This window comes from Pelophylax lessonae (genome assembly GCF_965119305.1).
Source record: "Pelophylax lessonae genome assembly, chromosome: 5".
Lineage (NCBI taxonomy): Eukaryota > Metazoa > Chordata > Amphibia > Anura > Ranidae > Pelophylax > Pelophylax lessonae.
In genome coordinates, this window is record NC_138772.1 from 320,763,257 (window position 1) to 320,788,657 (window position 25,401).

General features: G+C 39.2%; 1 protein-coding gene across 1 annotated transcript in view; it reads right to left on the bottom strand.

Annotated features, from left to right (window-relative positions):
- Positions 1–24,898, bottom strand: part of IRF4 (interferon regulatory factor 4) — a 44,962-nt gene extending 20,064 nt beyond the window's left edge. The window contains exons 1-2 of the mRNA XM_082258651.1: positions 24,840–24,898; positions 14,302–14,529 (exon numbers count right to left, since the gene is read on the bottom strand). Coding sequence (XP_082114777.1) covers positions 14,302–14,502 — 201 coding nt within the window. The 5' untranslated portion in view covers positions 14,503–14,529; positions 24,840–24,898. The remainder of the gene's footprint in view (positions 1–14,301; positions 14,530–24,839) is intronic.
- Between the last annotated feature and the right edge of the window lie 503 nt (positions 24,899–25,401).

Below are 25,401 nucleotides of genomic sequence, written 5' to 3' on the forward strand. Positions count from 1 at the left end.
CAACTGCTTGATGCTATCATGTTAATATGGACCAAAACAACTGAGGAATGTTTCCAACACCTTGTTGAATCTATGCCACAAAGAAGTAAGGAAGTTCTGAAGGCAAAAAGGGGGTCCAACCCGGTACTAGCAAGGTATACCTAATAAAGTGGCCTGTGAGTGTATGTAAAGCGCTGTGTAAATTTATGGCATTATACTTATTTATGTATATACTTATTTATGTATTCATTTATTTATTACAGCACTACTGTAATAAAGAAGAAAAATAAAATAATCTAGAACTGAATCTCGCTTGTGTATTATGGAAGTTTATCTGGCATATGCAAAATGGAATATAATCTAGCATTGGAAACAAGGCATTACTTCTGGCTCACATTACAATTGTTTGGTGTAACATTACAAATTGTTTTACTCATATAACATAATTATTCTAGCATAACCGAGTTGGGGTTTTTAAACAGGCCTTGGCCCAGAGCGGCAGGGCTACTAGGGGTCACACATGCAATATGTTGCTGACTGTCAGTCACTCGTTCCTATGTATAATAAAAAGTTCCAGGCTGTTGCTCTGCCTGACAGTTTGTCGTTGGTACTGTATAGCAGTGTTTCCCAACCTTTTTTCAGTTGCGGCACCCTTTAAAATTCTGCACAATCTCGAGGCACCCCGTTCTAAAATGTAAAAAAACCCCTAAAATAATAGTTTTACATAACGCAGCAACATCCATACACATGGGCTATCCAACATTAGAAGTGATTTATTCCTCCACTATTGCAAACTTCTATAGACTAGTATTCTAGCGTTTTTCTTCTCCCCCAGTTTCTCTTCTAATGTTACCCCAGTGCTGATGGAGAGGGGATGAGGAGGAGTAAAACAAGGATGCTGTGCAAGCACCCATCATTCTCCTTATCAAACAGTGATGTCACTGGTTGTCAGGGTGCCAGTGGCTTGACCCACTCAGTGCCCAGGGTTGTCAGGGTGCCAGTGGCTTGACCCACTCAGTGCCCAGGGTTGTCAAGGTGCCAGTGACTTGACCCACTCAGTGCCCAGGGTTGTCAGGGTGCCAGTTGCTTGACCCGCACAGTGCCCAGTATTGTCAAGGTGCCAGTGGCTTGACCTGCACAGTGCCCAGGGTTGTAATTCTACAAAGTAAAAACCTGTGGCAATTTGTTATCATTTTTAGCCATTTTGCCAAAGCACCCCTGAAGAACCCAGGAGACACCAGGGTGCCACGGCACCCTGGTTGAAAAAGGCTGCTGTAAAGTATAATGTGTACTTACAGTTCACTCACTCTGGGTCCGTAAGACTAAAATGCTAGAAGAGAACTACTTCAGTTTGCCCTGCTCTCCTTGGTTTAGTGATACACGCACACACTGGGTAAACTGTCTCTGCTGCACTTCTGGCCTTGGCCTGCCTTGTGTGTCCATGATGTCTGATCTTGTTATTGTGCTGATATAGATAGCCAGTCCACTAGGGTAGAAGTGGGAGGCACAAGACAGTAGACTGGGGACAAGCAAGATGAATAAAACCAGCCCTGGGTATAATATGAGGTAAAATTGAGCATGACAACGCAGCAATTTGCACATATTACATGCAGCTGAAACTATAAAATATAATATCACTGAAATTAAATATGGCAACAAGGCTTTGCAACGGTCTTGTATATATTGGGCTGAAGGTTTATTAGTTAAGCTCATGGAGCTCTGGGCTTTGTGATTATAGATTCTTAAAATATACATTTGACCTATATATATCACTCTATATATAATGTATCCATCAATACTAAATTACTTTGTGATGTAAACTGTAAATATAATATTGTCAAACCATGTGCAACAAATGTAAAAAGCAAAAAAAAAAAAAGTTTATTTTTAACATTATTTTGGAGATTCAATCCCTTGTGTGTGTCACAGAAGAGTTTTTTTTTTTCCCTGCCTTTGATTTCTCAAATGTTAAGCATGGTGTATTTTTCAGTAAAGGTGGGTTTCTATTGGAAAACATTGAGCACACAGGAAGAGCACACCACGGTATAGTTTCTCCTGCATCAGATAATTGAGCTGCCTATTCCAATGTAAAGCCTCAACATGGTAGTACTTAGAAAAGCAGACAGCCCTCTGCTGGTAAATGACTCACTGAAAAGTTTGCTTTACCAGGACAGTTAATAGTAACTCAGAAGATGTGGGAGGTGGAAAGAAATTGACTTATTTTCCTATTTTCATTTACAATAATAAAATACTAGGTATTTAAATGTACTGATTTGTCAGTTGTAACGTTTTTATCATAAGTACAACACATCTTGAATTTATTTCCCAATATCACCATTACCCTACAAATCATCCTTATTTACTAAGACATTTAATATGAATTTTGAAACAGTGTCCTAATATCAATTACTATTATATAATTAGTATGTATTTTGTAGTGAATATGATTTCTCTTAATTATCATGGTCTTGCAGCATCCCTCTCATCTGTATCAATGTCTTTGGTACAATTGCTCCAATACTTGCAAGTCAATATTGTGTATATATATATATATATATATATATATACACACTAGTATATAGTGTATAATAAAATATAACTATAAATATATATATATATATACATATAAATATATATATATATATATATATATATATATATATATATATATATATATATATATATATATTTATATACACTATTACACCAAATGTATTTGGACGCCTGCCTTTACACGCACATGAATTTGTGCGCAGTCATGTTGGAACAGGAAGGGGCCATCCCCAAACTGTTCCCACAAAGTTAGGAGCATGAAATTGTCCAAAATGTCTTGGAATGCTGATGCCCTAAGTGTTCCCTTCACGCTCAACCCCTGAAAAACAACCCTTCACCATAATCCCCCCTCTACCAAATGATTTGGACCAGTGCACAAAGCCATTAAAGTTCATGTGGGTGTAAAGGCAGGCATCCCAATACTTTTGGTAATATAGAGTATGTATATATTTTTATATATATATATATATATATATTTTTTTTTTTTTTTTTTTTTATATATATATATATAGGAAATTTACTAAAACAGAGAAAATCTGGAGCAGCTGTGTATGGTAACCAATCAGCTCCTATCTTCTCTCTAAGCTTTGAAAATAAGAGATAGACACTGATTGGTTTTACAGCTGATCTAGATTCTGGCTGCTCCATTCTTAGTGAATATCCTTCTATGTATCAGTACTACTTAGTTATACACATTGTATCGATGCTGCTTTAGGGATATTCTAGCATTTAGAGTCCTGATATAGCAGGGGTGGGTAACCTTGGAGCAATGGTGTTCTACCTGAGCAACATGGAAGAGATCACTAGGGTAAAGAGTGCTTTTTTTTTTTTTAAGTATATAACCTAGCAAGGCACCTTTAAAAAGAAAGGAAGGTTTAAAGAGTTCAGGGGTCAGTAGTAGATAACAGAGATTTCAGGGGTCAGCAGTAAGTAACGCAGAGTTCAGAGGTCAGTAGTAAGTAATGCAGAATGTAAAGGTCAGGATTAGGCAACACTGAGTGCAGAAGTCAGTAGTATGTTATGCACAGTACACAGAGTGTAGGGGTCAAGAGTAAGTAACTCAGAGTTCAGAGGGATTAAGTAGTGCAGAAGTCAGCAGTATGTTAAGCACAATGCTGGTGTCAGGAGTGAGTAACACTGTTCAGAGGTCAGTAATATGTAACACAGAATGCAGGAGTAAAGGACTCAGTAGGCAACGGTCATTAGCATGTAACACGCAGTGCAGGGGTCAGGAATAAGTAACACACAGTTAAGGATTCAGTAGTATATAATGCAGAGTTCAGAGTTCAGGAGTAAATAATAAAGAGTGCAGGGGTCAGTAACATGTAGCTCACAGTGCTTAGGTCAAATGTAACTAACATACATCTCTAGCCAACAAGCAAAATAGTCCCCCTCCAGTACAAACATTTACCCCTGTAGGCTAAAATAGGCCATTGCACAAATTACCTTCTCTCTCTGTAAGATCCACTCACCAGACATCAGATGCAGCAGCATCCAGGAGAGTGAGGGAATTCTTCCCAGGTATCCCCTTGGCTTTGCCATATGATATGTCAGAAGCAAGGACGAGCTTAGGACTTCCCTCAACTCTGTAATGCCCATTGCTGATCAGCTCTGAGGTCTGAAAGGTGGAAACCACTTCTGATGGGGGAACCGCATGGTGTGGTTGTGATCTACTTGCCAAATGGTTGCAATCGTCAGGCTGACCTGTGGCCAAGCCCTGTGTTAAAGCGTTTATAAAGATCCATCTTTTACTTTTGTTTTGGATAGTGTGGGGAAGGATTATTAGGATTATTATGCTGTCTGTGTCTCCTTCTAGGTAGATTCACCTTATCTTTGTGTCCAGGTTATCATTGTCTCTAAGACAAAAAGCCCGTACACACTTGATGGAAATCGGATGAAATATTGCATTTTTGCTGTGTGTTACTGCACTCACATTACCATACAGTATCTCAAAAAAGTGAGTAAACCCCTCACATTTTTGTAAATATTTTATTATATCTTTATTATGTGACAACACTGAAGAAATTACACTTTGCTACAATGTAAAGTAGTCAGTGTACAGCTTGTATAACAAATACATTTGCTGTCCCCTCAAAACCACTCAACACACAAAAGGGAATACACCACTAAGTGAAAATGTCCAAATTGAGCCCAAAGTGTCAATATTTTGTGTGGCCACCATTATTTCCCAGCACTGCCTTAACCCCCTAGGGCATGGAGTTCACCAGAGCTTCACAGGTTGCCACTGGAGTCCTCTTTCACTCCTCCATGACGACATCACGGAGATAGTGGATGTTAGAGACCTCACGCCTCCACCTTCCATTTGAGGATGCCACACAAATGCTCAATAGGTTTAGGTCTGGAGACATGCTTAGCCAGTCCATCATCTTTACCCTCATCTCCTTTTGCAAGGCAGTGGCCATCTTGGAGGTGTGTTTAGGGTCGTTATCATGTTGGAATACTGCCCTGCGGCCCAGTCTTCAAAGGGAAGGGATCATGGTCTGCTTCAGTATGTCACAGTACATGTTGGCATTTATGGCTCCCTCAATGAACTGTAGCTCACCAGTGCCGGCAGCACTCATGCAGCCCCAGAACCATGACACTCCCACCACCATGCTTGATTGTAGGCAAGACACACTTGTCTTTGTACTCCTTACCTGGTTGCCATCAAACACGCTTGACACCATGTGAACTAAATAAGTATATCTTGGTCTCATCAGACCATGGGACATGGTTGCAGTAATCCATGTTCTTAGTCTGCTTATCTTTAGCAAACTGTTTGCGTGCTTTCTTGTGCATCATCTTTAGAAGAGGCTTCTTTCTGGGTCGACAGCCATGCAGACCAATTTGATGCAGTGTGCGGCATATGGTCTGAGCACCGACAGACTGACCCCCCACCCCTTCAACCTCTGCAGCAATGCTGGCAGCACTCATACATCTATTTCCCAAAGACAACCTCTGGATATGATGCTGAGCACATGCACTCAACTTATATGGTTGACCATGGCAAGTCCTGTTCTGAGTGTAACCTGTGCTGTTAAACTGTTAAGCTGTATGGCCTTGGCCACCATGCTGCAGCTCAGTTTCAGAGTCTTGGCAATCTTTTTTTAGCCTAGGCCATATTTATCTAGAGCAATAATTCTTTTTTTCAGATCCTCAGAGAGTTCTTTGCATGAGGTGCCATGTTGAACTTCCAGTGAACAGTAAAAGAGAGTGAGAGCGATAACATCAAATTTAACACACCTGCTCCAAATTCACACTTGTAGCAAAGTGTCATTTCTTCAGTGTTGTCACATGAAAAGATCTAATAAAATATATACAAAAATGTGAGGGGTGTACTCACTTCTGTGAGATACTGTATGTTATATTAAGGCATGTTGTGGTATAGCAACCTATTCATATTGCCAGCACACTACAACAGATCTAAATATAGTCATGCACCTTTTGTTAGCCCAACACAGCTCCCAGACAGTTCTTATCTGTGAATTTTAGTCCATTGGGGATGTGCATTGAGGTACCATTTAAAACTAAAATGTGGGCAGTGCGTACACGTGAACCTAGCTTAGGGAGGAATTTACCATCACTATGGGGAAATTTATTCTTGCTTCCTGTTGCATCTCTATATCAGGAAGATCAGGGAAACAGGATAGAGGCAGAAGGAAAATACCCCTTCCTTTCTCTATCCAAAAATGAGAAAAAAAATTGTCTGTACATGTTTTGAGTATGAAACCAGTGTAAATCCTCATCTCGTTGGCTTGTAAACAGATTCCTATAATCTAATGTTAAATAATTGCAATCTTTACCAAAGAATGGGCCTTACATTATTAATATCGCCTTCTTAAAATACTAGGTGCCTAGCTGTCATGCTAATCCAGTGGCTTCAGTACTTTATATGTCACAGACCTGGAACAAGTACTGTATGCATACCAGGGATGGTTAAGTATGGGCCCTTACAAGACTAAACTTGTAACAGTAAGTCCGATCGAAATCGTATCAAATAGCAAGGTTCTTCTAAATGCACCGTTTGGTTCAATAAATTGTTGCACTTTCTAACACTTCGAATGGCCGAAGTGAGACAGTTACTAAGATTAGTGTACACAGATTCACTCTCACTTGTTTCCATATATATTTAGAAAGACGACTAAACAGCTTGTACCACAAACCACAAATTCACATAAAACAGATCCATTCAAAGCCACAGTCAATAGAGTACAAAATTGGAGAATCAGAATGGACTCATTCACCAGCCAGCCTTCTTACTGACAACAGCATTGTACACTGTCATATATACACTAAAATGCCTTCTTATAAGATATGGTAAATAGTGGTATTGCATTCTGCAGAACTCCTGCCAAAACCAACAAGATAAAAATAAGCAAATAAAACACATCACCAGCTTACACTGCAATATTTCACTTTAATGCAGAGATATCCCCTAAATATACTTTTCCTTGCTGCTGGACATACTAAGTCTGATGGTCACCATCATTTAGTCCACTTCTCCTAAGTAGTGATGGGCCGAACACCCCCCTGCTTGGTTCGTACTAGAACATCTCGGACAGGGAAAAAGTTCTAGCGAACATGCAAACTCCATTAAAGTCTATGGGACACAAACATGAAAAATCAAAAGTCCTCATTTTAAAGGCGTATATGCAAGTTATTGCCATAAAAAGTGTATGGGGGCTTGGGTACTGCCCTGGGGGACATGTATCAATGCAAAAAATGTTTTTTAAAACAAACGTTTTTACGAGAGCAGTGATTTTAATGATGCTTAACCACTTAAGCCCCGGAGGATTTGGCTGCTCAAAGGCCAGGCCCTATTTTGCGATTCGGCACTGCGTGACTGTAACGGACAATTGCACGGTCGTGCAACACTGTACAAAAATAAAAATTTATGTCCTTTTTTCCCCACAAACAGAGCTTTCTTTTGGTGGTATTTGATCACCTGTGCGATTTTTACTTTTTGCGCTATAAACAAAATAAGAGCAACAATTTTGAAAGAATAACAATATTTTTCACATTTATTTATATGAAATTCTCAAAAAAAAATGTAAAAATCAAAATTTTTTAACATTTTAGGCCAATTTGTTTTCTGCTACATATTCTTGGTAAAAAAAATCACAATAAGCATATTTTGATTGGTTTGCGCAAAAGTTATTGCGTTTACTAACTACAGAAAAGATTTGTGTAATTTCTATTGTTTCTTTTAACTAGTAATGGCGGCGATCTGCGATTTTTTTTGCAGGACTGCGACATTGCAGCAGACAGATCGAACCCCTGACTGACATTCTTGACACTTTTGGGAATACCAGTGACATTACTACAGTAATCAGTGCTATAAATATGCACTGTTACTATAAAAATGACACTGGCAGGGAAGGGGTTAACTTTATTGGTGATCAGTGGGTTAAATGTATCCCTAGGGGCATGATTCTAACTGTGGGGGGGGGGGGGGGTGTGGCTTGTGATGTAACCACAGAGACATACAATCCTACATAGCAGGATCGTATAGTCTCTGCACTTACATCAGGGAGAATGACAGATGGCTGTGTTTACATCAGCCATCTGCCTTTCTCCCTCTCCTGCACGAGATCGCGAGTGACCGGCGGACATCGGAGCCGCTGGTCACACGCGCAGGGATGTCAGGGAATGAGCGGGGGGCGGTAGTGCGCCTCTGGTAGCGAACGTTCACCCCCTACAGGCTCGTGGGCGAGTGACATACCCCTACATCCCTTTGCCCAGGAGGGGCTGACCGCCGCAGTAAATAGTTGTGCGGCGGTCGGCAAGTGGTTAAAGTGAAACAATAAAAATGAAAAATTCCCCTTAATTTAAAAGGGTAAAGTGGCACATCTATACAAGGTATGGAGCCTGCTGCAGCAATACTGACATTTCTAAAGGAAAAAATGTCATTTAAACTTGCTCACGGCTGTAATGCATTGTCGGCTCCCCCCAATACAGATAAAAAAATTATAAAAAAGGCATTGGGTCCCCCCAAGTCTATACCAGGCCCTTTGGATCTGGTATAGATTTTAAGGGAAACCCCCACGCCAAAATTAAGAAAAAAGAACCAGCGTGGGGTCCCCCCCAAAATCCATGGCATGCAGTCTGGCAGGTGAGGATGGGAGGGGACGTGCGAGCGTCCCCCTCCTCCTGAACCATACCAGGCCACATGCCCTCAACATGAGGTGGTGGGTGCTTTGGGGCAGGTGGGGCTCTGCCCCCCCACCCCAACGCACCTTGTCCCCATGTTGATGGGGACAAGGGCATCTCCCCGACAACCCTGGGCTGTGGTTGTCGGGATCTGCAGGTGGGGGGCTTATCAGAATCCAGAAGCCCCCTTTAACAAGAGAGCCCCCAGATCCCAGTTACCCCCCCCCCATGTGAATGGGTATCGGGTACATTGTGTAAAAAAGAACACGGTTTTTGAGCAGTCCTTTATTAAAAAGAAAAGAAAATAGTGGCCATCAATGTAAATCCATCGTCAATCACGACGCCCGCCAGACCCGAAAAATATAAAAAATTTCTAAATTGCTTTGCCTCTTTAGAGGCTACCTGCTGCATGCCCGCTCTTCAGCCATAGCAGTAAGTCATGTACAAGGAAACACGTCAGAATTGTCTGTCCTGCCTGTAATCATTCCATGTTGCACAAATTCTTGTAAGTGTTTTGTACATTTTTTTTAAATAAACATATTGTAGCAGTTTTATACTATGTGCGATTATTTGGCTTGTTTTACATCCCAGCTCAAAACCTGGAGACATAGTTAATATATCCAGAAGTGTGGTGATACAGCCTGATTAAAGATTCCTGAATATCGGAAGCCGTATACAGTACCTCTGAGGATCGTTCTTGCCTGTATGACCCATTTACTATACAGTAAATGGGTGCACTATTTCTGATAAGCGCATATACCTCCATTATCGGTGGTGGGTCCTGTCACATTGATGACCACTGAAATTAGAGCACTTCGGCATTTCACATGGTTTCCAGTTTTCTTCTTCCACTTATTTGGGAAATATGGACCTATCGTTTGATTTTTTCACTTATATTTTTCATATGTTTTTATGAATTTGTTTTTTTCACTGGTATATATGTATATTAATTGTATACATAATTTTAACACTGTACTTTTATTTTATATTTGTACACAATCATTTATGTCGATTGTAGTGCTGGCAGCATTTGTTCAGTTGAGCAGATAGTGCAGTGGTATTTCACATTTTTTGTATTGCTCTTAAGCTTTGACAGCTCCCGGTGGCGCCACCCCTTTTGACGTCATGTGACGTCAAAAGGAGGCGGTGCCACCGGGTGATGAACCGGGTGGCCCCATCCCTTGCCTATAAAAGAGCTGTCAAAGCTGAAGAGCGGCCATACGGCAAAGCATTTTTGAATTTTTTTCTGTTTTTCGGGTTCGGCGGACGTTGTGATTAGCGATGGACACTATTTTTTTTTTTTTTTTTTAATAAAGAACTTGTCAAAAACTGTGTTCTTGGGTTTTTACTTTTTTACACTTTCTTGGTGAATGGGTAGGGGTACCATGTACCCAATACTCATTCACATGGGGGGGAGGGTGCAGGATCTGGAGGCCCCCTTGTGCTTCTGAATTTTGCATGTTGAGCGTACACATAGGGAAACAAGCAGAAAAACACTCACGCATGAATGGGGTCTCAGTCTACAAGAGTCAGTACTGTTACAACTTTGCAATACACCTAATGAATGCATTTTATGCCTTTGTTTTCCCACTTGAAATGTTTTCCTGCTTGAAAATTACCTGGAGTGGTCTTATAAAAATCTGAATATGGTTTCTAATGATGACTACATCAAGACTACAGGTAGCAGTTAGATTTTTACTCTTGCATTTTTTAGGAAAGAACAATCCAGTGGCGTAGCGTGGGTTGTCAGCACCCGGGGCAAGGCAAGTAGTTTGCTCCCCCTAACCCGCGGGATTTTAGCACTCGAGTCTCTTCCACTAGATTAGTTAAAGAAACCCTTACCCCCTAAGCACATGTATTGTTTGTTATGAAAATACTGATGTAATTAAAGTAAAATGCATCTAAATACAAGTTTGAATGACCAGCGTGCCCCCTTTCAATGCAGAATGACCAGCATGCCCCCTTTCAATGCAGAATGACCAGCGAGCCCCCTTTCAATGCAGAGTGACCAGCGTGCCCCCTTTCAATGCAGAGTGACCAGCGTGCCCCCTTCCAATGCAGAGAGACCAGCGTGCCCCCTTTCAATGCAGAGTGACCAGCATGCCCCCTTTCAATGCAGAATGACCAGCGTGCCCCCTTTCAATGCAGAATGACCAGCATGCCCCCTTTCAATGCAGAGAGACCAGCGTGCCCCCTTTCAATGCAGAATGACCAGCGTGCCCCCTTTCAATGCAGAGAGACAAGCGTGCCCCCCTTCAATGCAGAGAGATCATCGTGCCCCCTTTCAATGCAGAGAGACCAGCGTGCCCCCTTTAATGCAGAGAGACTTACCTACAGCGGTCGCTTCTCCTCAGTTCCCAGCATCTCCTCGAGTCCTCCCGCCTCCTCCTCGGCCAATGGCATGCGTTCGCCTTTCGGGCCAATCAGGAAGCGGGTCTCGGACCCGCTTCCTGATTAGCCAGGAGGAGGATCTGTGTGACAATAGCAAATTTTCATTTGCTATTGTCACACAATGGGTGGGCTCAGGGCGAACTGCTCTGCGCCCCGGGTCCACCCTTTTTTGAAGCCTATTAGAGCCTCTGGCTCTAATCAGGTGAATCAAAAAAAAAAAAAAAACCCACTCTGTGACAGCTCCATGCTTCTGACTCACTTGCTGCTAAACTGACTGAGCAGTGAGGAGAGGCAGCATAGGCGGGGCTTGGCTTGCAACGCCACCCACCCTACACCAATGGACAGGTGAGGCACAGTCCAGTCCCGCCCCGACCCGCCATTTTCAGCCATAGAGCGGCCACGCTGGACATCTCCCAGCCTAAAGTTGGAGGCAGTCGCAGACAGTGTGTGAACTGTGTATGTCAGAGTCAAACAGACAGAGTGACACGGCGGATGCGCCCCCCCCAGATGTTGCACCCGGTGCGGCTGGCCCCCCCTGCACCCCCCACGCTACGCCAATGGAACAATCTATTTTAAACTTTGTAATTAATTTAAGCAAATTAGTGTCATTTTCTTGGATTCAATTGATTTACACATTTGGGAAATCTTTAGATGCTAGAATGGAAAGAGTATTAGTCTAAGATTGTAATGACCATATCTGGACAGTTTAAGCATGTTATGAAGCCTCCCTTTCTATTACATTACCTTGCATGTTTGGGTTGAATAATATATGGTCAATTTAGTGGTGGAATGATGTCTGCTTTATGACATTTCTGTCATTTTTTTAACAGATTTTGAGATTTCTTAGAGGGAGGTAATACATTACCTGAAATTTGATAATACATAATGATTTGACCTAATACAGAGATATCTCTGTAAGTGTATCACAGGTCAATATATTCTTTTTTTGCATACGGTTGTTTGTCTTGGGAGATAATGGTACCAGATTAATTAGTTTGGGAAAGTGTTGCAGGGGTTGATTTACTAAAACTGGAGAGTACAAAATCAACTGTGCTTGGTAGCCAATCAGCTTCTAACTTTAGCTTGTTCAATTAATCTTTGACAAAAAAAACTGGAAGCTGTTTGGTTTCTATGCAGAGCTGCACCTGATTTTGCACTCTCCAGTTTTAATAAATCAACCTCACAGAGTCAATGTGCGGAAGAGGCAATATTGGCAGTATAAATCTTTGTTATATCTAGGCATTTTCTATAAAGTACTATATATATTATTATTATTAGTAGTACTATTATTATTATATTATTATTCTATAAAGTACTATAGGTATTATTAAATAATAATATTACACTAAACACGAAACCTCGTTTATCAATGTTTTAATAGGGACGGCCTATATTACTTCTAAGCAAACCATCCTTGTGGCCTAAAACCCTTGCAGGCTATGTACATACAGTACCTCCTCCAAACAACAGAGGAGCAATCCAATACATACATACCGCTTACCCAATTTAAAATGTGAATTTAAAAAATATTAAATCTCTACCAGTGTTTTCAAACACTACAATGAATGCGTGCATGTTAGAACACCACTTTTAATAAGCTGGCCTCCCTTTAGTGGTCTCACTTTGCACTTGTAGTCTGGGACAGTCCCATAGATATCATGATGGTTGGGACTTATGATGATGTGCTTTATGACTAAAAAAAAAAAAAAAAAAACTTTCTGTGATACTTATTTAAATCCCCCAATTTACAGCCTGCTTTAGAGGCATAAAAGAGGAATGCTGATTGTTAGCTGCAACACAGGGGCTTTGGTGAAAATTCCACATGGAAATGCAGTTAGATTAACAAATCATCAAAAGGTACCCTGAATGTATCCAACTCTATGGTAAGAGTCATATGAATTTTCCTAAATGCACATATTTATGCTAACATCCTAAGGGCTTCCTTAAAAAGCTCTGTTAGGCTCTATGCACACTGGGCTTAAAAAAAAAAAAAAAAATTACAGTTCCCCTGGCAGAAAAAAACGCTCATATAGAGCATTTTTTGTACAAAGTTTAGGAGAGTTTAGAAGAGTTTAGCGTTTTTTTCTGCCAGAAAGCTCCATTCAGAAATGCAAATCAGAAGGGTTTTTATTCCTGCCTCTAAACGCCTAAATTCATCCTGATGTGCACAGACACATAGGATAACATGGAGCTGCTTCTACAGGCAAATCGCAAAACTCAGCGGTTTGTAACCCAGTGTGCATGGACACTAACACATCTGTTCAGGATACTTTTACATATTCCTTTTCAATGTGCATTTTGCCCTTATAACATGAAATGAAAATGGTGTTGACCAGTTTTTTCATGACACTTTTAAAGCTGAAATTTTGGATAAGCATATATTGTCTAAATATGGGAGCCATACCTATTCTTACTTGAATCTTGGTGTGCTTAGTATATTACCTCTAGATCTGTGCAGTTATCCTTTGTGAAACTGTGCTTCTACTTAGAAGCTACCTGTATTAGGACCAGTTACGGCTGCTCTCTTTCCTTTTGCAAGGTGATTGGTCTTGTCCTCCCCTTCCTGTAGTTTTCTGCAGGCAACCTGTTAGTAGGTGGAGCCTGCTGGGTCCCTTCCCCAGCTCTGCTATGTTCACAGGTATGTACAGCACAGTGGTTATGGCATTGCTAAATGTTTTTGCAAAGGCACTTGGTGCACACAAAGGGGGAGATTTACTAAAACTGGTGAGCTCAGAATCTGGTGCAGCTGTGCATAGTAACCAATCTGCTTGTTCAATTAAGCTTTGACAAACATGGAAGCAGATTGGTTTCTATGCAGAGCTACACCAGATTTTGCACTCTCCATTTTTAGTATAAAAAAAAAACCCAAAGTGATCATATATCCTTTGTGGCTTTTGAGGAATACATTTAAACGAGGTTCAGTTTTTTTTCATAAAACAGTGTTTTACCATTAGCTACAAACAGCAAGTACATAAATCACATTACATCTCATAAACTGTGTGAACAATATACATTTTGATGGTAATATATTTTATAGATCAGATTTTATGGCAAAATGCAATAAAATTTGTCACCAGAAGGGATTTTACCCCAATGCAAATCACTTCTTAAGAAGGCTGGAGTCTACTGCAATCAGGCACATCATCAGACACAGATTAGTCATTAGTCTACTGTAAGATACAACCTATTTGTGGCTCATTTAGTCTTAGAGGCCTGAAAAAAAGTTACCTTAAAAAGAGCAGCATCTTCATCTCTGTTGTAGTCCTGTTTGCCGGCATGTTTCCAAGGTATACGAAAAACGCTTCTTTCGCCATTCTCCCACACCAATCCAGGATACTTCTCACTGTCAATCTGTTCAATCAGCCATTGCCTCAGTTTTCCATTTCCGCAACTTATCGGGGTCATTCCACAATCTCCGACTTGGTTCATACCAGTCTATACCCTCTTTATTGACGACTGTTAGGAGAGGAGCATAGGCAACATTTTGTTAATGCCTGCAACCTGTAGACTTTAGTACTTTTACACATTCTGTGATATGCCACCTAATACATGAAATGTGATGTCTTTTCTGTAGCAATAAGATGGACACAAAGAAAAAAGTAATAGAAGCTTTCATCAGGGTATACGTTTTTCAAAGTATAACGTCCAATGAAACTGGAAGATTAGTGCAAGCCATTTTGTTTACGGTTTTTACGGTTACGGCAGCAGCTCTACCCACCCCACCCCTCCACTTTTTACTCACAGCAGCCTTTATATTTTTTTTAATTAGTTCATAAAATACAAAGTGCTCTGTGATTGGGCAGGAGAAGGGGAGGGGCAGGCACAGCAGCTACATGCTTAACTGCTGCTGCAGCAGTAGAGTCCAGAAGGTCCAGCGTCGCAATGCCATAAGTACAGTGATAGCTATGTTCCCTGCACTAAGTAAAAATACAATTAAAAAAAAAATAAATACTAATTGTAAAATGAAGAGATAAGTCCAAGAGGTGGCATGCATCTAGCTGGACTTAACCCATAGTAATCTGGCACATTTTACAAAGTGTCTCAATTCCTAGAGTTCAGCTTTAAAAGCTTGCTTGTAGAGACTGTTTTGAGATATTTCTTGTGCAATTTAATAGAAAAATAAATATACTCTGAGGAGTATTATATATTAAAAAAAGAAAACTTGAAATTGTATTGATGGACGCTGATATCTTCTATTATATTCATGCAAAAATAACCTTTTTTCAACCGTTTATTCAATCACCACCAGCAAGAAAATAGGTAAAAGATATAAAATTTCTCTTGAAATCAGCCAGTAGGTGGCAGTGTTTATAAGTCTTAAGCTGCATCTATGGTTAAACTCTATGTCTTTTTTCTGTTTAATAATGATTCCTGTTTCCTGTCTGCAGTTAAGCAGAAAAACCCAGGTGGACTGTGCACTGTCTGTTTGTTCTTAATGGCTATATACAGAATTTCTAACAATTTCACCTACTACAAATGGAAAGTAGGGTTGCCACCTTTTCTTCAAGCCAAACCCAGACACTTTAGTGGCCAATTTTTTTTTTATTCTGTAGTTTACACTATAGGATTATAAAAGACCCGGGACACCTTTGGGTGCCCCAAGCAGAGTAGTAATGCGACGCAGTATGCAAATTGTGGGTGTGGCCAAATTGATTTTGCTAACATCATCGCCACCCCCCCAGACAGCTGCCCGCAGATTCCGGACAGCCACAGATTTGTGTGTGACTATCTTGGTTACTTGGTGAGCCACAGCCCAGTCAGAATAATGTGTCCAGGTTTTAAGCAGACTGAAAACACATAATTCAAACCCTGGACTGTCCGGGTGAATCCTGGACAGGTGGCAACCCTAGCTAAAAGCCATTTAAAGCCATTGTATCTCAAACCTTGTACCTGTAAACAATTGTGTGTAAACCCATCCTCATGAATATCATATTATATTGAGGATGGGTTGTGTTATAGCACACATTTGTTCATAGGTGCATGGTTGGACATGTAATGCCCTTTATATGACTTTTAGCATGTTTGTAGTAAATAAAAGAGTAAAGCTTTTATCTATTTGATTGTTGGAGGTGACTGGATAAAACTTTTTTCAGTTGAACCTGTATTTATCGTCACTTAATGTTTCTCCTTACCACCTGCTGCAATGTGCACAAAGGAAGCCCCAGGAGATGTCTCTGCAGTTTAACAAGAATAGTTCCTGAACATTAAAAACAATTTTAACATCAGGAAATATGTATAATTAGCCAGTACATTGTACTATTGTATAATACAGTGTGGTTTAAGCCACAAGAAAACATCTGATTTAAAGCTAACATAAACATTTAAAATTATTCTGTTGTAATTGAAGATTAAACAAAATTTTAGGTACTGCGCACAGATCAAAGTATAATGACTACATTTATTGATTGTGTTTCACTTCGCAAGGGAATTTCCCCCAGAGCTTAGTGAATGAGCTGAAATTTCACTTTGCAAAGAATACCCACGCATGTGCAAGGAAAACAAAAAAACAGCACTATGGCTTGCGTATGATTAGATGATAGATGTCACCTTATTCATCAAGCTCTTAGGAAAATTCCTATGCAAAGTGTAACTTTTCTTGCAAAGAGAACAGTCTATTTGCCTTTGTAAATCAACCTGATAAGTGTCTAGGAATACTTCATGGCTTGTGCCCCAAGACATGACTAATTTAAAAAAAAAAGGCTTGTGACCTTTTCTTTCTCATATATTACCAGATCAGTAACTGGAATCTGAAGCCAGTATGTCACTGTTACAACAGATTGAGGTGTTAGGGGAGGCTTTGGTCTCTGCTTGGTGTATAGTTTGGTTTATAATCCAAAGGCTATTGAATTTTGTTGGCATCCAGTACATAAATGAAATATAACAGTGGTTTCTTTAAATTGACCACTTTACAAAATAACACAAATGCAATTCCAATTGGTCCTCTGTGGAAGCAATTGATCATGCAATTTTGAGTTCCATGAAAATAATACAGTATGTGTTATCAGATGGGATATGTTTGTATTTAGATGACTACCTACACATTATGCATGTTGTACAATTGTGCATATGTTCTGCTCTGGCAATGCATATACAATAGGAAAAGAAACATATCTATGTAAATCTGTTTTAACAGACAATTAAAGTAGAACTATAGGCATTTTTTTCATTTTGAATACAGCAAAGGAGGGTGGTAACCCCTGTCAGACTTTTCTTTCGCCATTTCTGTCCCATTGCCGAGATTTCCCTTCACTTCCTGTCTTATAGCCAAACAGGAAGTGAGATAAAATCCCTGTACATTAAAGGAATTTGTTGGAAACCCCCAGGTCACCAGAACTAGTGTCCCCATTGGAACATTTTCCCTCTTTTTCTATTCTGGGGACAACCCAAAATTTGGGGATTTTCTTTTACTTTCACTTTCAATGATAATGGTAAACAGGAGGAATAGAGAGGGTGAATCTTGCTAACGGGGGCACAGACAGCAATAAAAACTGACAGATGTTCTAATCTATCTCTTCTCTATCCAAAAAAGTTTTGCCTTTAGTTATACTTTATTGTCTTGTTTGGCAGTTCGGTATTAAGCAGGCTTCTCATTAACGTTTATTGCGGTTAACAGGTTCTGCTTTGCAATAGTGAAACCCACCAGCCCCACCATTGCACCTAATGACAAAAAAATATGTCAATTTATGTTTAGTTCGTATGCTTACTCATATTTGGTATGTCTACCAGACTGCATCAGCATTTGAAATTCACCATTTGTTAAATGCCTCTCTATCTCTGAGTCTTCTCATTCAGCTTAGCAGAGACTTATATAGCTTCATAAAAATCCCCAAGCCCTTTCCATGCATATTTGTAGATTCTACCTGTGCTAGTGTAGGGCAGTGAGTGTTATGTTGCAAACCGTGTGCGCTCCTGACTCCAGTCGCTGTTTCTTGATCAACGACTGCGAGGTTTAGTAAAAAGAATCTAACAAAGTAGGTTTGGTGGGCACAGAGCTCAAATTTGGGGTTGAGGTGACAATTCTACTGCAGCTTCTTGTAATATGACTATACAGTACATATATTTAAAAAAAAGCATACGACTAAATTTGCAATAGCAAAACAAGTGTATCTAAATCACGGTGTCTGAATAACCTAGATTAAAGTACATTTTTTATGCTATTTTTATTAAACCTGTTGCTTAGAGCTAACTGAAGCAGAAGTTTGGTGTAGGCCCTGGATCAAGCTCATAGCTAGAGCTCAACTGCTGGAGCTGCACTAGAATTCAATTGGCATGCATGGTGCAGTGACAACCCTACATACATTTTTTTTCCACCATTGTGACTACTGAGTGTGTAGAATATAGAAAGAAACATGCATCATTGTTTTTACCCCTTAATCTAGGTACAGACAAATAGGACCAAAGAAAGCTTCCACTTTAGACCTACTTTAGACAACATCCTCAGCTCATAGAAGGGCCATTTTCGTTGTTCATATCAAGTGTGAGGACCAACCAATGTATTTGTTGGCTTTAGCTGAAACATGCACTTCACTTCCTTATGAATGTAATCTGATGATGCTGGATCACAACTGCTATTGGTGCTAGAACACACACACTGGAAGTTCCTTGTTATATATATTACACAGAATGATGATCAGGAAGCAAGGAGAGACAGAAAGAGAAAGGTAGAGAGCGATGAAATTACACAGGGTTCTAGAATTTGACTCCTTCTGCCCTCCTATGACCGTCTATGGATGTGGGATTGTGGTACACTGGGTGAAATTTCTGATTTTATCAGCTGCAGTGTGTGCTGGACAGTATTAGTAGCTCAGGAGAGAAGTCGTGACGTGTGACGTCATTGTGTCCGGAGATGCAGCGGCCAATTTGTTGGTTGGAAACTTTGGTTTTATTTATATCGCTGGTTTCAGATTTGTTACCAAGTGAGTGTATTACCTTTTGTACTAATAAATGTAATCTTATAATACTACACTATATTATGCTTCTTCTATTCTTCCTCACATATCCGTGAGTAACTAAGTAAACTGTGGGCAGAGAAGGAGTATTCCAACAGGAAGAGCATGGTGATTAATTTCCAGGGACACGAGTTCAGGATTGCATTGAAAATGCGTGTCTGACCTTCCTTGGTGGACGTCTATACTGAGGGGTAAGAGGCAGTGTGAATGGGTGTTGGTGATGGTTTCTCCTTGGATACAATTTTTCTGTCTCTATCTGTGTTGATTGTCATTTCAACTAATTTTGATGCAGAATCAAGAATGATTTTAATGGACTGATAAGTTATATGTGAATCAGACTGTACAATCTGATTTATTTTTTTAAGCGCTGCACCTATGTTTTAAAATTTTTCTTATGTTGTTATTACAGCATTAACGTGCCAGCAGCTTTTTTATGTGGTAAATAACCTAGCGCAGCCTACTATTCTGTATTATTAGTAGCTCACTGAGTGATTTTACTTGTTGCCCCAAATTGCTTTTTAAGTTCTAGTTTTAGTAAGTTTTAGTGTGTGAAATCTTCAAAGGTACAAAGTTAAGTCCAAAGCTGTATTTTATATTGGCATGCATACAAAGTTAAGTCCAAAGCTGTATGTTATATTGGCATGCATACACATCTTTACTAGTGGCAACGAAGACTGTTTCTACAATTGTCAGGAGATTTAGAGCTTTCTCCAGCATTGTATTTTGTTTATCTGTACAGCAGTATTTCACACACCACTGAGGCTGCAATGGAGTCAATGGTGCATATACTCAGTCTAGTTTATTTATAAAGAAAAACGTTGGAGGTGTTATTATATGAATTACGTTTTAACTGCTGTTACATATTGCAGGTAAACAACTACCCCAAACCTTCTATCAGTTCAAAATCATAAAGAAAATGTTGCATTACTACAGAAACTGAACAAATAGAAACTGTTTAGACTGATGCCTGGGTCCATAGGTTGTAAATTATTACAGTCCTATAAAAGTACAAAATGTCTATAAGACCCAGCAGAATAAACTGTCCTTGGTGTACATAGCTGGACTAAGGATGGTGAGAAATGTAAGCATTTAGGAAGGATAGACATCTATGTACAGATACAAATTATTTTGTCTCACACAGTCAAAATATCTGTTACATTGGAATGATTGAGGACATTTGGTTAAAGAAGAAGTGTCACTATTATTATATCTGTGTGGAATCCCCCAGAGGACCAAGTACAGTGATGGCGAACATTGGCACCCCAGATGTTTTGGAACTACATTTCCCATGATGCCTATACACTCTGCACTGTAGTTGAGCATCATGGGAAATGTAGTTCCAAAACATTTGAGGTGCCAAGGTTTACCATCACTGGCCTAGTACATATAGCACTCGATCCTGTTCTGATCTGTGCTTTGGTTACTAAGCTAGCATTTCCCAAGTACACTCCTCCCTATTTTTCCCACCACAGTCCGACCATGCTGCTAGCAATAAGATTTGTTTACATTTGAGGGCCAGTTCACACCACATATAGTCCAGTGCATTTTTAATCTGCATCTAAAGTGCATGAACAGTAGATAACATGGATTCCAATGGCATAGTTTACACCAGTGCAATGTGTTTTAGTGCAGTCAACAAAAGTAGAACATGCTGAATTTTTTCTGCATGGAGAAAAATAAATAAAGAATGCATCAAAAACATACTGGAGCTCATTAAAGCAAAAAAAAAAAAAACACCCCAGGAAACAAGAAGTGAGGGAATGCATTGGAACACATTGAAAGCACACCAAAAACACTTTAAAAAAATGCACCAGAATGCATCAAAATGAGCATGCAGAAACACATCCGGATCGCAAAAGTATGGTGTCAAACAGCCATTAGTGTTACTGATCGGCACACAGATGAGTATCATAACATCTGCAGTTCTGCCTCCTAATATGCAGCCCTGTACCTCCTCTGCCCTGCCTTGTACATCATGAAAAAACTACTAAATCAACACCTACCCTTCTGCTATGTTTGAAGAGGGAAAAAGGTAGTAGCTTCTGACTTGTGTTGTGAATGATGGCGCTCTGCAACGAGTATTGTCATTCATGAAAACACAAGCCCATAACAGGCAGGCAGGTCTGTGCTCTGGTGCAAAAAAGTACTAGCTGCCGGGTTGTGTTGTGGCTTGTGTTTTTAAGAATGATGCCACTGTCATACACACACAAGAAAGAAACCTTTAAATTGGGCTTTAGCCTGGGGTGCAGCTACAGCCACCATGAACAGAGAAAAAATGCAGCAGTGGATCAGAATGGAAGAAAATGGTCCCCTGGAGGATACCTCAAGGATTTAAAAACTATAGTGAGAGTAATAATTTTTATTAACATATAAGAATAGATTGCCCTGGTACTTTCCAAAAGGCTGACAACCTACTGTCAATGCTGTGCAAAAGGAATAGAAGCTGATCACTTTTCAAAGCATATTTACTTTGCAAAGTGATTGTAATAAGAAAAAGTGAAGCTGTGTTCGAAAAACCAGATCTTGTGCTTGCAAAAATCCCATATTTTATTTTCCTGGCACATGATTACTTATTCATAATGAACATAGGTAACTAACATTTAGGGCTTATATACATCAGAAGTCGCATTATATAGTGGCTGCTGGTGTATGTTGTGAAAGGAGCAGTGCCAATGTGTCTGCGCTATTGACTTTTTTCAACTTTAATGAAATACCATAGAGTGACATTTTATTCATTCTTATTCACTGCAGTGGGTGAGATGCAGTGTACTGATGCTCCAAAACGCAATGCATGTCCTATTTGTTTTAGCACACATCACTGTAGTGCAGTGGTATAAATAGCCTTGACTGTGCATTGCAACCGCATTGGGCAAGGTTGTCTAGTGCAGCTCAATACAAATGTTGTGAATGAGCCTTTACTTTGCCAATTAAACCGCCATTTTTCAAATTGAACATTCACTTAGCTAGCTAAATAGCATCTTTTCTTTCAGTAAATCAACACCAATGTGTCTACTGAGTCAAAAGCTGAATTAGTTTATCTCTGGTCCCATCACTGAACCTAGGAATTGATGTAGTAGGACTGTCAAATGGTATTGATGGCATATATAGATATCGGGTTGGTAATTACATTTAGTTACACAACCAAGCACTAACAGAAAAGTAAAGCTGTATTGGGTACTTATCCTTGATATCATACTTGGTCTCCAAAATAAAGTACCTAATCTAAAGTTAATAAAGACAGCTATTGGCTAGTCTCCACTTTTTTTCCAGATTATTGATCTTGAGAATTGTAAAACTTAAAAAAGTGTGTAACTCTTAAGGTGGCAAACATTTCTTTACTGGAACGTAATTTTAAAAATTGAAGAATATTTTGTTCATTAGTGGCTCCTCCTTCAGTAATTTGTCTGCTGTAATCACTCCCCAACCTTCTTACTTGTGGTGAAGAACTTTCTTCAACCAATGTAAGAAGCCAGTGGCTGATTCTGCCCACCAAGCTCCCCGCCATAACTAACAAATGATTTTCAGGTGTCCCAGTCTTTAAACTGAGATTAAAAAGTGAAAAACATAATCTGATACATTTTCTTCCCTACAATCAACATATTACTAAATAGAATAGGCCCTTATTCGCAAAGTTAACACACCAGGATAAGGATGCTTATTTTAAAAAATGTGACAGTTATTTTTTGGTTCAATGAGATTTCAAAATGTCTGTTGAGCTTAATGTGTAGGGTATACTACAACTTGCCTTATGTCTTTTTATCATGCACAAAATAAACTCTTCTTTGTGTTTATACACTGCATTTTTCTATATAGTTCTCAGTGAACAATAATCTCAGGAAAAGTCATTACTTGTTCAATTTAACAGATTAACATTTATAACATATATTTGCACTACTTATACAACATGGTCCAAAGGTAATGTTACATGAACACCCACATTCTGTGTACCTTTATGTACACCACAGCTCTTAAAATTGAGTTTAAGAGCTTTTTGCGTTTTTTTTTGTTTTGCCAAAGTTTCTAAAAGCCTATGTGTCAATGTACAAATAGGCTTTTAGCACAGTATAGGAGCTGCTGCAATTAGGGGAGCTTCAACTGCACTCATTGACCCTCTCCTGAACGTGGAAAAATCGCGTTGGGTATAGATACATTTTGACCACTGGCCGCAGAATGCTGCGAAATTGTGGCAAAATTGGACTGAGTTTAAGAGCTTTTGCCATGTTTTTTTGCCAAAGCTTCTAAACTCAACTCCATAAAAGCCTATGTGTCCATGTACACATAGGCTTTTAGCAGAGTTTAGGATCTGCTTGCGGTTAGGGGAGCTTCATCATCCTTTAACACCCCTGTCCTGAACGTGGAGGAATCACGTTGAGGATAGGAACATTTTGACCACTGGCCGCAAAATGCAGCAAAAATCGTGCTAAAATTGCAGCACGATTTTGCCACATTTTCCAGCGGATTATGGTCAAAGTAGGCTGTGTGTACATGAAGCATACTTGTAATTGTATTTATAGGAAAATATGGCAAGTATCTGTTTTTTTGTTTTTTTTGTGGTATTGCCTTAAGATGAATAATGAAATATTGAGCGAGTCATGGCATATACAGCATCTCAGTAAAAAACCTAACTTCCATTTGTGCAGTTCTTATTATACTAGTAAGTCATCAACAGGCAAAAATAGCAATTATTCAAAGTGAAGTGCGATACCCATTAACAAATAATCCAATTTGTTTTTTTCCCTAAATCGGTAACTGCAACTATAGTTTTGGTTTAAACTTAACATGAAACCATTTAGCTGGCCATACACAATTAGATTTTCATTAAAATGCTTGTATAAAAACTGTTCATCTGAATGATTTTTCTTGCCAACATTTAGTCAACTAATGTATAAAAGCCCTTAAAATGTCAGTCAGACCTGCTATTTGAAGGGAGTCCCACATTCACAATTAGAAATGTAATATTCGAGAAAAGAATGTTATCCTGATTTTTTGAATTTTCTCATCACTACAGTCAAAAACATCATCCAATTGACCCCACTAATCGATAGAAAAGTGAACAACATTTTCCAATGAAATTCTACTTGTGTATGGCCAACTTTTAACAATGTAGCACAGATATTTGCTCATGGGCGACAGTCGCTTACTATCTAATAGCTACTGGGTTATCATTATATCATTAATAGTTGCTGAAGCTGTATATTGGCTGAAGCAGCCAATTATATTCTGTATAGAAGAATGAAAATTATACACAGAAGCACCCTGGTAAAATTTGAGAGTGGCTAGGAACTTTCACTATGAATATCTGAAGATCATTGGTAGGCTTTCATGTCTAGTACATGTGATATCATTCATCAATGCAAGTACAAGACCCTGCCAAGATTACAACATTTAAGTGCTCTGTCTCATCCATAGCAAGACACTGACTTATATCCTGAAGAATAGAGCTCTAAACTGGATAGTAATCAAAATAATTAATAATAAAGCCTACCAAACATCTTATCTAGGTAGCAAAAATATAATTTTGACTCTGCAAATGCAACAAAATGTAATATTAATTGTAATTAAGAATTAAATTGTTAATATTTGTACCATAATTCTTAAAGGATTTCAAAATGATTAAAAATGGTATGGCACTATTAAATGAATCATTTTGCAAGCTACTGTCTTAAAAGATCGAAAAAGGTAAATATTGCAAATACTCTGCTGTTAGCTTTTTTTTTTTCTTTTAAGAAAAACTAGTAGACAAGGCAGAAGAGGAAGTAATGAGTTCAAAAGTTAAAAAAGCTATGCTAAGAGAGGAAGAGAGGGTGCATGTCTTACCTCTCCTCCGTGAGAGTTGAGAGTAAGCGATCACTTTACGGAAACCTAAGATATTAACCACTACGGCAAAAAAAAAAAGGGGGAACTTACCTTTCCTTTATGTGTGAGCTTATAGATGGGCGTTAACTATATACTAAGTAGGAGGAGACAGAGTGGCGAAGAGATGCATGTCTGTAAGGTCTCAAACACTCTGGAGCCCTTAAGTGCTTCTCTATGTTATACAGACCATACAGAAAACCTTATAATGTGGGAAACCCCAAACCCTCTACTATGCTACTAATGACATTTACTGTAACATAAGGTTCAGGAAAGTTCTCTCAATCATCAAGTGCTTTGCTTCTTCAACACCCACATTAAAAATACATTTAATTGTGTATCAAATACAGGGTGAAAAGAGTTTTACTGTAAAGAAGTTCGTACAGTAGTTACAGATCTGCTGTTTAAGGGAAATAACAGTGATTACAATAAATACAATTATGTTGTTAGGCAAAGATACTGCAAAGCAATAGTAATATTGGAGAATGATACACTTATCAGAAAAGCAATTATATATTTTACCATA